General features: G+C 40.3%; 1 protein-coding gene across 1 annotated transcript in view; it reads right to left on the minus strand.

Annotated features, from left to right (window-relative positions):
• The window catches only part of tcf7l1b (transcription factor 7 like 1b), a 120,401-nt gene that overhangs the window by 50,380 nt on the left and 53,843 nt on the right, over nucleotides 1–16,178 (minus strand). The window contains 1 exon segment of the mRNA XM_034169896.1: nucleotides 114–197. Coding sequence (XP_034025787.1) covers nucleotides 114–197 — 84 coding nt within the window.

Consider the following 16,178-nt stretch of genomic DNA (forward strand, 5'->3'; position numbering starts at 1 on the left):
TGTCTAAAGCTGACAGATGCTGCATGTTGCCCCTGGTTACAGTGTCTCGTCTGACAGTTGTAATATGTGAAGTTCTGGTAATAATTCTGTGCATAGTATTATTTTATACTTACTAAATGCCCTGGGGTGGGAGAACGAGAGTCTTTTAGTGCTGCAGATCCTGGGACGTCCAAAAGAGGCCATTTCATTTGCAGGTACTGTGGGTGAGAGTGAGGAGCATCATCAGATACTGTGCACTGTTCAAAAAGCACCAATACTCACATACTGTTTAAACTACAAGCCAGAAAAAAAAACAAAATAGTTCAGCCCATCACCCCCCGAAAAAAAAAAACTTCACACAAAGCAATGTTTCTAAAGTACATATTTCTGCAGTATGCAATGTATGGAAAGAAATTTCTGCCCAGATCATCCATATAAGTAAAGATCATTTCAAGCAGGTTCATAAATATTCGTACAGGGGTGTCGCTGAGTCACAGTATGGCAGACAGGAAACTAACTGCTGCAAAAAACAAAAAAAAAAAAACGGTATTGCTTCGTGAAAAAAACCCAAAAAAAACAAAGGAAACAAACAAAACAGAATTCAGATGCCTGACCACATCAAAATGTCTTTCCACTGGAACTGTTTCAAGCTGAGTTGGAGATCTGTTGAATCTAAATCAAAGCAGGAAAATGGGAAAGAATAATATTATAATTTTTACACTAAAAGGGTGCACGTACACAGACATACATGCACACAAACATCGGGCTGGGCCATTAAACCATCTCCGATCGGGATCGCAGTTAAATTGATGTGGTTGATGGTGTTAAGCCTTGCAAGATTTTACTCGATTTAATAGCTTACAAGCCCCACAAGGGTGGTGGCCAAGTGGTTTGTGCGCTTAGTTTCAGTGCAGAAGGTTCCCAGTTCAAACCCCACCCCTGCCACATTTTTCTATGTAATTGTGGAGTTGCGTCAGGAAGGGCATACAGTGTAAAACTTGAACGGCGTGGTTACATCCACCGAGAAAAAAACAAGGCATGCAGCTAAGAGTACCTATTTTGTCACTTTGCTCCCTCACCATCCCTCACGCTCCCATATTCCAATTTATAAAGAAAAAAAACAAAACCCACACCCACTGTAAGCCAGACACAACCTTTTCACCAAACATTGTCGAAATTAGATTAATTAGTAAAATACCCAAGCATAAAAAAGTCATTTTTGTTTGCTTGTTCGTTTTCTGAAGACCTATCACTAAAAAAAAAAAAAAAAAAAAAAAAAAATCTACTGGACTTTTCCCAAAATCCAAACACTTTTTGTCTTTGTGAAAATTTGCTTCTACTGAAGATGGGAAGAACAGATCCACATGGACACCATCACCTTCAAATTAACTAAATGCTACATTTTTCAAGACTGAACCATAAACTGTCTTACCGATTTAAAACAAAAACATCTGATAATATTTACGATTACTGCACTGTGGCGAATGCATCATTTCCTAGAGGGGCCAAAAGCAGTGTGAAGTCCACACAGAGCTCCGGCGGACACCTGTACGAGACTCATCGTCTGCTGCAGTGAGACAGAGTTCTGGCTCATGCGAGAGAGAGAGAGAGAGAGATAGAGAGAGAGAGAGCCGGAGTAATGTGGACACAACGAAATGGTGGAGGACTGTGAAATTGCCATTTATCAAGTAAAAACAAGAGGCCAGCTGTGGGCGCCCATCGCTGAGTGGGTGGGAAGAGACAGCTGGAAGGAAGCCCCGTCTACAGACCAGCCAAAGGTTGGACAAGGGACTTGACACCAACTCCCGTCTGTCCTCGTCAATCGGTTTGGCCTTCTGACCCAAACCAGCACTTCGGTATGACTACTTTTCACCCATTTATCAGCTATCACACATCTTTGATTCTCTTCTTGTTGCCAGTAACATACCCGCATTGGTATGGATAAAAATATGTGTACTCAGAAAAATTGTGATTTACGGCTCATTCCAATAGACCTCATCCCCACCCCGTTCTTTCTTTGTTGACCTTCAGGAATGAAGATAGCATGAATCGCAGCTCAACCATCTGGTTTATAAATCAGTTTGCATACCGGATACTGCAGCTTGTCATACATGTGGATTTTCTCTTCCCAGTGCAAAAAAAAAAAAAAAACATATTTAAAGTGTTCTTTTAAACATTTTTGCTCATCCAGCCTCATGTCATGTACACATAAAGGTATCATGGTTGATTACACCGATGTTTAAGCAGTGACTCAGAAAGTCTGTGTGCAGGAGGTGATTGCACAACCCCACTGTGTGCACACTGATACAATTATGCAACGCAAACTGTGATTTTTGTTCAAATATCTGTCGGATCATAAACTGGCATAATGCAGTCGACCGACTGCAAACATCTGTTGAATGAAAAGGCCAAAAAAACAAAAAAGAGCAGCATTTGTCACTTAAAGCGACAGACGAATGCGTAAAGGCTACATACAAAGCTTTGTCTGCTTTTCACAAGTTGGCGCAGATAAATGATGACAAACAAGCAAACTGGAGGAGTCGTGCATTTGGGTTCTGATTTTTAAAACTCCATTCATCACTCAAGGTTTCTAAGGAGGAAGGAAGCCTGGATGGCTGTGGGTTAAAAATGGAAAAGACATTATAGCAGGAGGGAGAAAAGGGGAGAGGAGGGGAAAGAAAAAACATTTTCAGGAATGAGTTTGTCGGAGCAGGCAGAGGGTATTGTTTCCTGACAGCTGGGGTCCAACACAGGCAGGGGGAAGGGGACCCTTTTTCCCTTGGAAAAGGCGGGGGAATTCTTGGAGTTGACATCAGCCCTCTTCATTTTCACTATACCGCTCAAGGCTGAATCGTAGGCTCCAACTAATGGGCCCAAGTCCATACAACTGTCAGGAGGCAGTTGCTTTTAGAGGCTGCTAGCTCCCCATTGAAAGTTTATTCTGCTGTGTGCATGGTACCTAATGAATGCTGCTCTCCGGAGAGAAAATCCAAAACAATGCAGTTTTCCCTGTCTAATCTATGTCAATCATGAGTCCTTCCACAAATGAAACAAGCGCTATTGTGAGCGTTTGGTCTAGCCTGGCTGTGCCAACCCCAGCTCTCCCACCCAATCCATCCCTTATTTGACAGCTTCTGCCAGGACTGAGGAACATGCCCCCAGGCAGCTTTTCTGAGGGCCTACTTTTCTTTTAATTGCCGGCGTGTCCTATGGAGCAACTGTTCACAGACTCCCCGAAACATCCTGCCAGGTAATGCCATCCGCACGCTGTCACATTAGCTGTTCGGCCTCAAACAGCACAGACTACAGCAGCACACTGCTCGCTAACGCATGAGAAGTAAGAGGGTGTTTTTGGTCAATGAGCTGTTTCAGGAAATGTGTGCGCACACACACACACACACAACAAAGAAAGCTCAGCAAAAACTTTTTCGGAGTCCTGGTGTTACACTGAAAAAATGAAGACGGGGGAAGTAACAGACAAAAGTTTGTACAATGAAATGACAGCCAGCATTTCAAATTCATTATTCACACATTAACCAGTGACTTGATGTATTGTTTTAAAGTCTATAAAACATTGGAACGATAAATTTAAATAGACTGAGTTTCAATTACAAGCCAAACATAGTGCTATATTCCCCCCCTCAGAAAAACATGACACTAAAGTCAATTAATTCTGATGTCATTATAAGTCACAGTTGATCTGTCATTCATTTTCTGTACCTGCTTACTCCAATCAAGGGTCACAGGGCTACTGGAGCCTATACTGGAAGTCACAGGGTGAGAGAAAGTGTACACTCTGGATAGGACGCCAGTCTATCGGAGGGCCACATGTGGACAGATGAACTCATTCGCTCATTCCCAATTCACCCAACCTGCATGTCTTTGGATATGGGGGGGAGCCAGAGCACCAGGAGGGAAGCCACGCAAACATGGGGAGGACATGCAAACTCCACACAGAAAAAAAAAAACAGCTAGGAAGCGATCCCACAACCTTCTTGCTGTGAGGCAACAGTGCCAACTACTAAGACACTGTACCATGACCATGACACAGAGACTTTAAAATACTGTCAAACTTCATAAATTTCAATATTGTATATCGATTCATTTTCCACTGTCATATTATTTTTGACCACTCACCTCTAAAGCTCAGCTTTTGACTATGCCAACAGGAGGAAAATGGTAACAACAATGAGAGAAACTATTTTTATGTTTTTTTAAACTGGCTCGGTGGCAGCACTGACTGATGGAGCTCTGCCTGTTATCACTCTGCACTTATGAAAACAAGACTGACGCAGTGTTGATCTGTGTCAATAAAATAGGTATGTGGTGTATTTAGAGCAGAGTTTTATGTTGAATTAATGTTGAATTTTATGTTGACTCTCTACTCTTGTAGAGAGTCTTCTCTACAAGAGTCAAGACAGAAGTCAGACTACCAGAGCAAGAATTTTAGCTGAGGAAGCTTCTGCGATTTGAAGCGAAACGTCCTCGCGTCAAGCAACCCAGTCCAGTCGAAGATTCAAGCTTCTCTACTATGGAAACCACCTGGACAACTGAGAGCCTACACTGAAACGTTGAATTAAATAGTTAAGTAGCAGCAACCAGGAACATTGTTCAGTCGCTAGCACTGTGTTTACAAAGTGCATCAGATAGAACACGCACTTCGGTGACAATGGTTTAGTGGGGTTTCATTTATCTGATACGATCAATCCAAAAATGCTTTATTAGCCCGATTCTGATCGAATTTAATCAGATTTGGACATCCCTACATAATATTAAAGCAATAGTTTTTTGTTTGTTAAAAAAAAAAACAAAAAAAAAATGCAGAATCATAAGTTGTCTTGACACAGCAGAACAAACAACATCAACACTTGGAATGATGGATTGCCAAATTACAACAAGTAGTTGCAACTGGGCAAGCTAACATGCTATGCATCCTAGCCTTGTTCCTACAAAGGCAAAACTAGGCTGGTACAGCAACTAGTTGCCATGCAGCATGTTGAGTTTATTTGTGCGCAAATATCATCTACTAAATGTGTGTTTAATTAATTTCCATAAAATCGTTTTTATTGCGCATTTGCAGAGACTACGATTTTTATGTAAACAAAAACAGCTTTGTACAAAGGACACACACTCACTTGTGTGAGGGTATTTTATCTCTTATCATGAGTTTATAGTTTTTTTGTTGTTTTTGCTATTTATTATATGTATTGTTTTTTAAATCTGGAATTGGAGTCTATAATAAAGTTTGAACTGAACACAACCCCGCACTGCCGCGCAATTCATCGTGCCAATGCAACCTGCTGTGTTCCGCTGGATGCTGTGCTTTGTGCTGCTGGGAGCTGCATTATATAAAATAATTATTTAATAAAGGATTAATTGTTTGCTCTCAGAATTTGGCTGATGAAACCACCTCTAATTGCTCTGGAATCACAGAGGAATTTTCCAGAATTGCAGCTGTTCTTGTGCGCTTCATGACGTAGAGAAAGCATTTGGAATCATCTCAAAGGTAATTATTTGTAACAATTATATTGTAATGGCTTGCTAAAACAGTTGCATTTTCATTCCATCTTATGAGTATCTGTAAAATTATGTTTATGACAGATTTAACATTTCGTCATCATCGTTCAAATGAGCTCTGCTGTTGTGCGCTGCACTGACGCAATGACTCACAGTGACACACTGTTTTTGAACTGTTTGTGCAGTGTTTACGTGTAGTTCACAAAATTAATGCGTGCCAGAGATTTTGAACAATTCACAATTTCCTTGTGCACTTGCACAGTTTACAACGGTTTACAACAAGTTTACAACTGTTTACAATGAGTTTACTCTGTGGCACTATAGACTGCGTACCAGTGTGCAGATCAAATTTGTGCAAGTGTCAAGGTACCTTTACTCACATCCCAAAATTCCAAACCAATTGAATTAAATGAATGTGGCAAATTCCTACTGTAGCCAAGGCTTTACATTTCAGGACATGTAATAATTCTTTACAGATGCCTTTATTATAAGAGAAACACATACCACTTGAACAGATGTATAGCTGAGGAATATGCCCATTTCAGTACAGGAGCTAAAGCACCAGTAAGTATACTTAGACAAAAGTACAAAAAAAAAAAATTGTGAAGTTTAGCTGCTCTGTTTTCATAGCTGTCTAATTATCTTCCAGCCGTTCCTCCTGCCTCCAACACTCAGAAAAAAAACATCAGTAGAATGTGCTACTTTTCAAAGACCCAGATGTGACAAAGGTGGCAGTGATGGCACCAAAAATTTCCAAAACAGCTACACTGGAAGCCTTTGGCTTTTTGAACAGAGAGAATACAACATATGCTCTGGGGCATGTGGCCTGCCAGAGCTGGGTTCTAATTGTTACACTGGTCTCAGAGAGCGGAGGAAAACACAGCCAGCCATCTTTGTCATCTCTGAAGAGTGTGGTGCCATACTGCAGACCAACATCAGAGCAAGGAGAAGAGACAGATGTCTGGACATTTGCTGTCAAACTAACTCAGACACTCTGCCAGGGGGACAGAAAAAGAGAGAGAGAGCGAGAGAAAAAAAAAACTCCAAACTTTGCAAGTAACTATCTGCCTACTTCTTGGTAAAATGACACACAGTGATGACTGCCACTCAGACAGGAAGTGCAATTAGATAGAGCAGAAAGCTTTATTTTTTAACATATAAACTGACATTTCTACACAAATGATGCACAAACACATTTTGCATACATGTGCTGATGATCTGTGTACAAATGAATTTCACCAACTCCACGTTGCTATTTACATGGCGCGCAGCCCCGCCACAAAATCAGGTGTTAGGGTTGGCCCATATGGCAAAACACGTTATTGGAAATTTTCCCGTATCAATCGATATTTATCATGACATATAATTTAAAAACACTGCCTGTTCGAAGAGTGTCCTAAAATGACTGAAATGTAAAAAAAAAAAAAAAAAAAAAAAAAAAAAAAAAAACTATAGAACTATAGGGTTAATTTGTCAAACCTTTGTCTTTTATTGTGCATTACTTTGAAAAGCACTTTGTGCATAGGTATGGCTCAACCACAAGTAAATACTATTATCATCAACATCATTAATAATAATAACAATAATACTAACAATGTGATTATAATTTTTATTAATAATATTATTATTATCGCAGCAGCAGTGCATGTCATGGGGCTTTTATTTTGAAAGGTCAGGGGAGGAATGTGTCTATATACTTGTGGAATGCCTCACGGGGACTTCAGTTCAGTAAAGTTTTGATAAACGTTAATCTCTACTCACCCAACACTGTCCCTGTCTTCACTTTCAGTTTCTTTATTCCAAACACAGACATCATACATTCAGAGGTCCATTGATTGTGACCATATGTTATTGTTTGAGTTCTTAGTGTGTTTTGGTTGTCACATCAATTATACCAATCTGTAGAATTTCTAATTACACAAATTATAATTAAAATTACAATTATACCCTGACTGTTATCAAAGGATGCCCCGATCAACTTTTTAAAAAAGTTCCTCCTGATCTTGATCAGTCATTTAGGAAATACATATACATACATACATCATTAATACATACAAATACATCAACCCAATGCAAGCGCTTTAAACTGAATAGCTCTGCAATGCATTAAGGCAAAAAAGTAAACAAACCAAAAAATTCTGCCTTCAATCCAAGCTGCTCATTGTTTTTATTTTCCAAAATAACATGACTGTTTTTAATGCAATTCTTATCAATTCTATTTAGAGCAGCATTGTAGTTGGAAAAAATTGAAAACAAATATTGACTGAACATTAATATTGGGATATTGATTCAATCTGGGAGATAGGTATCATCCCTACAGACTGGAAGAATGGATTTATAGTCCAAATTTAGAAATGAAAGGGTGACTGCATGGATTGTAATAAATACAACAGCATTATACTGCTCTCTGTGCCAGGGAAGGTACTTGCAACGATTCTTAAGAAAATTCTTATCCAGCTACTTGGTGCTCAGCAACCAGAACAGTATGGCCTCATGCCCAACAAGTCAACTACTGACCACATTCTTGCTCTTCAAGTACTCACAGAATGCAAGCATGCATATCTGCAGAGCTTCTTCGAACCCTATGTTGACTCTGATAAGGTTTTCAATTCAAATGAGAGGACTGCTCTCTGGGACATCCTGAGAATACGTGGGATTCCCAAGAAGTCACTGGACATCATAGCCAGCCTATACACAGATACTGTAAGTGCTATGCGGAGCGGAGGCAACCAATCTTAGTTTTTTCCAGTGAAGACTTGCATTCCTCAGGGATATGTTCTGGTCCTACACTGCTCAATGCTCACATGTACGGGGTGTTGAATAGGGCTGTAGAAACCAGTGACTTTGGTGATTTTGTTGCTAAAGACAGGTTGACTGACCTTGACTCCACAGATGATTCTGTGATCTTTGCAGAATCAATGGATATCCTGACTGCAGCACTTGAGAAGCTGAGTGAGGAATGAGTGCCTCAGTTTTGTCCTGGATCAAGACAAAGATTCAAGCTTTTAATGACTTCGATAGATGTTGATATCTTTGCAGGAGAACAAAGGTCTAAGTGTTTTGGAGCCCTGGTGGTGCCTGTCTTACTGTATGATTGTGAGACTTGCGCGCAGCAGGGGGGCAGAGAGGAGAGTGAGAACTGCAGGTTCTCTGCACAGAGGAATCAGAGTGCACAGTTTGGCTGCAGCGAACGAACCATCTGTGAGTAAATGTGGAGATGTCTGGAGTTATACTTGATGTGGACATGTCCTGTCTCTGGCAATCAGTCTCTGAGCAGGACTTTTATGAACTTTATTTAAACACATTTGTGAGAGAAGAGCGAGGAGCTGCAGCAGCTGCTGCAATGAGCTGCATTTTTTTTTGTGCTCTTTCTGAGCATGTAGTTTCACTGCATTGTGTACACGGTATAAAAACAATCCTGCCTGATTTATACTGCGGGAACAATGGAACACAGCAGGAATCATAAACTGGCATCGGGTAACATTGTATTGTGAGAGTGTGGCTTCCAGTCATGTCATATTGTTCACAAATCTGTCTAAATCTGTGTTAGTGAGCACAAGATGCTGATTAGACAGCATGATTATTGCACAGGTGTGCCTTAGGCTGACCAACAATAAAAGGCCACTCTTAAATGACCAATTTTGCTTTATTTGGGGGGGGGGGGGGGGGGGGGTCTGGGAAAGTCAAAAAAACAGTCAGTATCTGGTGTGACCACCATTTACCTCACACAGTGCAACACATCTCCTTCGCATAGAGTTGATCAGGTTGATGATTGTGGCCTGTGGAATGTTGGTCCACTCCTCCATAATGGCTGTGAGAAGTTGCTGGATATTGGCCAGAAGTGGAACACAATGTCATATGGTCCGATTGAGAGAATTCCAAACATGCTCAATGATATGCCACACCTATGAGGTGGGATGGATTATCTTGGCAAAGAAGAAGTGCTCACTAACACAGATTTAGACAGATTCATGAACAATATTTGAGAGAAATAGGTCTTTCATGTATATAGAAAATGTTTTGGATCTTTGAATTCACCTCATGAAAAATGGGAGCAAATACAAAAGTGTTGCATTTATAGTTTTGTTCAGTGTACATAAGTATTCACAGCCTTTGCTCAGTACTTTGTTGATGCACCTTTGGCAGCAATTACAGCCTCAAGTCTTCAATCAATCAATAAACATTTATTTATAAAGCGCTTTACAGCACCGACTGGTGTCCAAAGTGCTTAACATTAAAAACACAAATTTACAAAATAAAACACATATAAAATAAAATTTTAAAACAACACATAAAAAAGAACATAAAAATAACAGAACATGTCACCTCCCCACTAAGTGTTAAAAGCCAGTTTAAATAAATAAGTCTTTAACTTAGATTTAAAAAGTGCTAGGTCAGGAATAGTACGTAACTCAAGAGGTAGCTCATTCCACAGTCTGGGGCCAGCTACCACGAAAGCATGATCACCCCAGCGTTTATATCTTGACCTTGGAACATCTAAGTAAAGCTGGCCAGACGCCCTTAACGTCCTACTGTAGGTGCGCAAAGTTAAAATTTCAGACAAGTAGGGAGGTGCAAGGCCATAAATAGCTTTAAAAACAAACATTAAAATTTTAAAATCAATTCTAAAACAAACTGGAAGCCAGTGGAGTGAGTATAGGATGGGCGCAATATGCTCACGTCTAGAAGTGTTTGTCAAAAGACGAGCAGCAGCATTCTGCACCAACTGGAGACGCACAAGAGACGACTGATTAATGCCCGCATAAAGTGCATTACAATAATCAAGTCTGGAGCTGATGAAAGCATGAATGGCCGTCTCAAGATCACGTCTACTGAGAAAGTGCTTTATTTTAGCCAAGAGGCGAAGTTGGAAAAAACTAGCTTTGACAACAGAATTTATCTGTTGATCGAACCTCAAACAGCGTCTTCTTGAATATGACGCCACAAGCTTGATCCATCTGTCTTTGGGCAGTTTTGCCCATTCTTCTTTGCAGCACCTCTCAAGCTCCATCAGGTTGGATGGGGAGTGTCGGTGCACAGACATTTTCACATCTGTCCAGAGATGTTCAATCGGATTCAGGCCATTGTCCTGCTAAAAGATGAACCGTCACCCCAGTCTGAGGTGAAAAGTGCTCTGGAGCAAGTTTTCATCCAGGATATCTCTGTAAATTGCTGCATTCATCATTCCTTCAATCCTGACTAGTCTCCCAGTTCATGCTGCTTAGAAACATTCCCACAACATAATGCTGCCACCACCGTGCTTCACTGTAGGGTCCTGGTGGATCAGAACATCTTCCATTTACAGATGATGGTGGCCAGTAGAAATGTTTTTATATTCTTCCCCATATTTGTCCCTCAAGACAATCCTGACTCAGAGGTCTACAGACAATTCCTTTGACTTCATGCTTGTTTGTGCTCTGACATGCACTGTCATCTGTGGGACCTTATATGTAAACAGGTGTTTGGCTTTCCAAATGATGTCCAGTCAACTGAATTTACCCAAGGTGGATTCCAATTAAGCTGTAGAAACATCTCAAGGATGATCAGTGGAAACAGGATGCACCTGAGCTAAATTTTAAGCTTCATGGCAAAGGCTGTGAATGCTTACGTATATGTGATTTCTTAGTTTTTATTTTTAACAAATATATAAAAATAATAAATAAAAACTGTCACATTGTCTTTATGGGGTGTTGTGTGTAGAATCTTGATGACAAAACAAAAAACAAAAACAAATTTCATCCATTTTGGAATAAGGCTGTAACAAACTGGAAAAAGAAGTGCTGTGAATACTTTCTGGATTCACTCTACATCAGAGGTCTCAAACCGGTTCCAGAAAGGGCCGAGAGGGTGCAGGCTTTCTGTGCAACCACCCACTCCAGCAGGTGATCTCACTGATTAACTGATTTCACCTGCTCAAAGTGATGTTAATCAGTGAAATCACCTGCTGGAGTGCGTGGTTGCACAGAAAACCTGCACACTCTCGGCCCTTTCTGGAACCGGTTTGAGACCTCTGCTCAACATTCTTTGCTATGATTGTCCTGCCAGTTAAATTAAACAACTCTGCTGTCAAGTCAGATAGATTTTATTTATTCATTCATTTTTTTTACACCCCAGATGCATACAGCAGTCTATGCAGTGCAGTTAATGGCAGTGTACACATAAACAGTCAACTAGTAGGTAGCAAAATGTTTTATTTTGAGAAGACTCATTATAAACATTTGATCTTCACTTCAGTGTGAGCAGACTCACATCAGTGATTAAAGCTGAGTTTTATTTCAAAGCAGAGAATGTTGGCTGTCAGAAGCACTCTTTCAAACTCCACCGTGTTGTGAAAGCAGGATAAAGGTTTGATCTGGACACAAGATAAAACCTGATTTGATATTTTTTATGGATATGCCACATTGAACCATGATTGGCCGAGCACATTACACACAGCTCTCAGCGGTTCGGGATAGGTTGGCATAGGGTGGGATGGGCGGGAGTATATTTGCTTTGAACTATGCATTCACACATGATATGTACATGATAACCGCCTTGCTTGTTCTGAGTCTGTTTAGCATGTTGATTGTGCACATCCTCAGAAATTAATGCAACACATACGCATGATCCAATATACACATGAACAGTAGGGGCAGTAGCGGGACGATCATCAGCAACAATCAATGGTGGAAAAACTGCAGTTATCAATTTGTATATTTGATGTGTCATCGCTGTTGCACAACGACAAAATACGCGTGTCAGAACAGCTGGCAAGACAGCAGAAAATGTTTCATTTGATTGTTTTCACCTTGTAAATCCGGAAATGCTACATGCACTGAGTACCTTATTGTGCTCTTGGGTATTTACATTCATGATGCAGCCAGTTGTCTACTTCAACCCTGTTCAGACTGAGGTTTACCATCAGCCATATCCTGCTTAAGCCATATATTTGAGCTGGATTCACTGCAGTCTGAATGCAAATGCGGCTTGAATCTGGCTAGCCCAGGACCATGACATCAAACTACAGGGGTGGGCATCGAGGGCCGAGACACTACAGGTTTTCCATGCAACCATTCACCTCAGCAGGTGGGTTGCAGATGAGCTTCTCCTCTGAACATAAACACCTGGTTGTCAATGAAATCACCTGCTGAGACACCTGATCATTAATGAAATCACCTGCTGAGGTGACTGGTTGCACGGAAAACCTGCAGTGTCTCGGCCCTTTATGGCACATGATTGCCCACCCCTGCCTCTGTGCACTCTGTGTCTTCTCGAGTTAAGTGCTCAAAAAGTTTACTTTTCTGCGGCGCCGCCATACAGAAATGCACATACGTATGCACACACACCCGCGCTTGTTCCGATGTTGCCGTCAGAAAACCGTCACAGTGGAACTGATGTCATCTGCAGCGACAGACTGCAGGTTGATGATGTAAGCTTAAAAATTTAACTTTTGTGAGGTTAAAAATTATTTCCTTTCCAAAATAAGAGTGAGGTAAAATAAAAAAAAAAAAAATCTGCATCTGAATGATTTGGCATAACCTCAAAAATCCGCATTCTGTACCTGCACACCGAAAGTCGCTCTGATCCAATATTTTGTGGGGGGCGGCGGGAGCATACGTTTGTGTATGAACATTTAGGTACCATTTGGTGCATATTTTACCATAAAATACAACCACAGACACTTTATAACCTGTTTTTTATTCATTTTAACTTCTATTGTACAATGTTGAATGTGATAACAAGGTGGGAGGCATGTACCCCCTGGATGTGCCCCTGAAATCTGCATGTCCATTTCTCTTTTTTCTTGCAAATGATCATGGATTCTGCATGAATCACAGGTAGCAGGCTCAGTGTGTTGACATTAAACAATCTTGTGACTGGTATTTATTAAGGGTGTAACGATACATGTATTTGTATTGAACCGTTTCCGTATGGGACGTTCTGTTCGATACAGGGCTGCACACGGGTGAGTTCGCGTTGCGTGTGTTTACATTCAGTGTTGCCAACTTGGTGACTTTCTCGCTAAATCTGGTGACTTTCCAAACCCTCTTGACGACTTATTTTCTCAAAAGCGACTAGCAAAAAAATCTAGCTACTTTTCCTGGCATTACTGGAGACTTTTCTGATGTTTGGTGACTGAAAGTGAAAGTCTGTTGTCACCGAGCGGCAGCGGGTCTCCCCATCCTCTGCTGCCTGCAGCAGCCTGTAAAGCACTCAGCAGAAGGATATCTACAATCCTCCGCTTTCAAACACTATTGAATGGCAAACCTCACTTGGACTCGCTCAGCCTACTCACCTCGTTTACTGTGCTTAAATAGTCCCCAGATTTTGAGAAGCCCTGGCCCTGAGAAGTTATTTTATTTTAATAAGTGATGGCCAATTTTAATGGCAAAATAAATAGACAAACCAAGAATCAAGTTTATTTGTGGTTCTAAATATTTTTAAGGTGGTTTTACTCACTTTTTGCCTCTCCCACAATGTTTTTGTTTTCAAAAGTTTATTTAAAAAGCTATATTAACAAACATTAAATGAACAAATACAAAGAGATAGAAAATAAAATAAATTGTTCAAAAGTAAAGGGATTCTCTAACATTAATTCTCTTAAAAACATCCATTCCTTATAGAGTGCGACAGTTTTGGACAAGTTCATTTCTGGCAAAAAATTTATGAAGGTTGAATAAAATTGAACAGGGCTTCATGGTGAGACTGTTATGCTGCGCTTTACTTGTGGAAAGGTTTTGTTAAAAGCTGTTTACTGGGAATTTATTTTTTTTATAATATTTCATACATTTGTTGTTTATTTGAGAACATTTTATTTAACTTATTACCAGGCACCACTTTGCAATTATTTTGTATTATTATTTTGTATTTGTATAATGTTACAATAAGTTGTTGGTTTAAACAACAAGCAAATTTAGGTTTTGCATTTTGTTCCCATACTGTACCGAACTGTGACCTCAAAACCGAGGTACGAACCAATCCGTGATTTTTGTGTATCGTTACACCCTTAGTATTTATGTATATACTCTATGGATTTCACTCACTCACTCACCTTCAACTAGGGATGCACAATCCACATTTTTTCACTTCCAATCCGATCCCAATACCTGAATTTGGATATCTACTGATATGACACTATTCCGATACCATAGCTCTGTTTGCTTTAATATTATTGTGATCATTATTGTTGATTTTATATGAGGATAGTTTGTATCCCCAGTTATACAGCTTCATGATGAAATGGCATAGAGGAGCATTTTCTTAAAAAGAAGACCTGAAAGTTCAGCTACAATTTGCCAGAAGGTACATCTAAGATGCAAGCCTAGATTTTATGTTTTGGTGAAAGAATTAAGTACTTTTATTTATTGTTAGGTCAGTGGCTGAAGTGTCATCTTTTGAACACCAGATGGCACATCCGCCCAAGTACATGTACCATTTTAAAGAAGGGCGCATTTCCCCATTTCCAAAATGCAACACCAAACCACCAAAAAAATTTTTAACAAAGCACTTAATTTACTCATATTTGAAGTTTGTCTGGATAAATCGTTGCACCTTTCCTCACGGCTCATTTGGTCTTTCTGCTCCCAATTAAAAAAATCCTCATGCTCTATAATGTGGTGCTTTTCAAAATGTTTGATTAAGTTCGCTGTATTGTAGCTCACTTCTGTCTCTCCGTACAACGGGTTTGCAAGCATTGCTATCTTGCTTTGCGGTGTTTCAGTGAACATGTCAGTGACAGTACTCAATGTTTGGCTGCTAGCTGGCTGCAAACTGCGGAAGGGACCTCCTGAACAGTGTGTGTCATTACTCCATGTCTCAGTGAGACATGCTTCTATTAACAACCCCTACCGCAGCCAACCAGTAGAGCAGCAAGCAGCACTTATGGAGACGTTTCAGCACACACACAGATGGGGATCAAAAAATTCAGAATCAGGATCAGAAATTTCCTATCCATGAATTACATTGGTATCAGAACCCAATACTGATATTGGATTGGATCGGCCGCATCCCTATCGATCCCAGTCATAGGGTGTGAGGCGGAGAACACCCTGGACAGGATGCCAGTCTGTTGCAGCTCTATGGATTTATTTCTCAAAATAACCACTAGTGATAAGCTGCGGAAAACCAGGCAAACTGGAATTTTGTTACGATATCAAGGAATTAGGCTTGAAGTTTCTGGGATAGAATTTATCAGTTTATTGCTAGGCATTCATTTTCAGCTTATTTTCTGTGTAACATAGCACAGAAGCCAAACTTTCCAGTTTGGTGTAGGATGTGGCTTGAGCTGGACTGCAAAGTCCAGTCTGAACGCAGCCTAGTAGGATGAGCCAGATTTGAAAAACAAGTCTGATCGCTATCTGGGTAGAAAGCAATCCAGACTGAATGTGGTTTAAGATGGATTGTAAACCCCAGTGTGAATAGGGTCTTAAAACACATGGTTAAAAAGCAAGTATAGTGCTGCGCGTAATTGGTTGACCCTCCCCAAAAAAAACCTAAAAGGTTTGGTAGCACGTGAAAAGAAACAGCTGAAAGTGTAAGAGCACTTAGCAGAATAAATGCTATGTTTCAAAACTGCCGGTCTTGTAAACATATTTTAAAATATGTACAGTAGAGTCCCTTTATTCAGAGTGTAATGACATGATGAGTTGAAATTTTGGCCCCATCTTGTCTACCCAGCTGGAAGAAGGTATCAGACTTTGGCT

This window comes from Thalassophryne amazonica, chromosome 5 (assembly GCF_902500255.1).
Source record: "Thalassophryne amazonica chromosome 5, fThaAma1.1, whole genome shotgun sequence".
NCBI classification, from domain to species: domain Eukaryota; kingdom Metazoa; phylum Chordata; class Actinopteri; order Batrachoidiformes; family Batrachoididae; genus Thalassophryne; species Thalassophryne amazonica.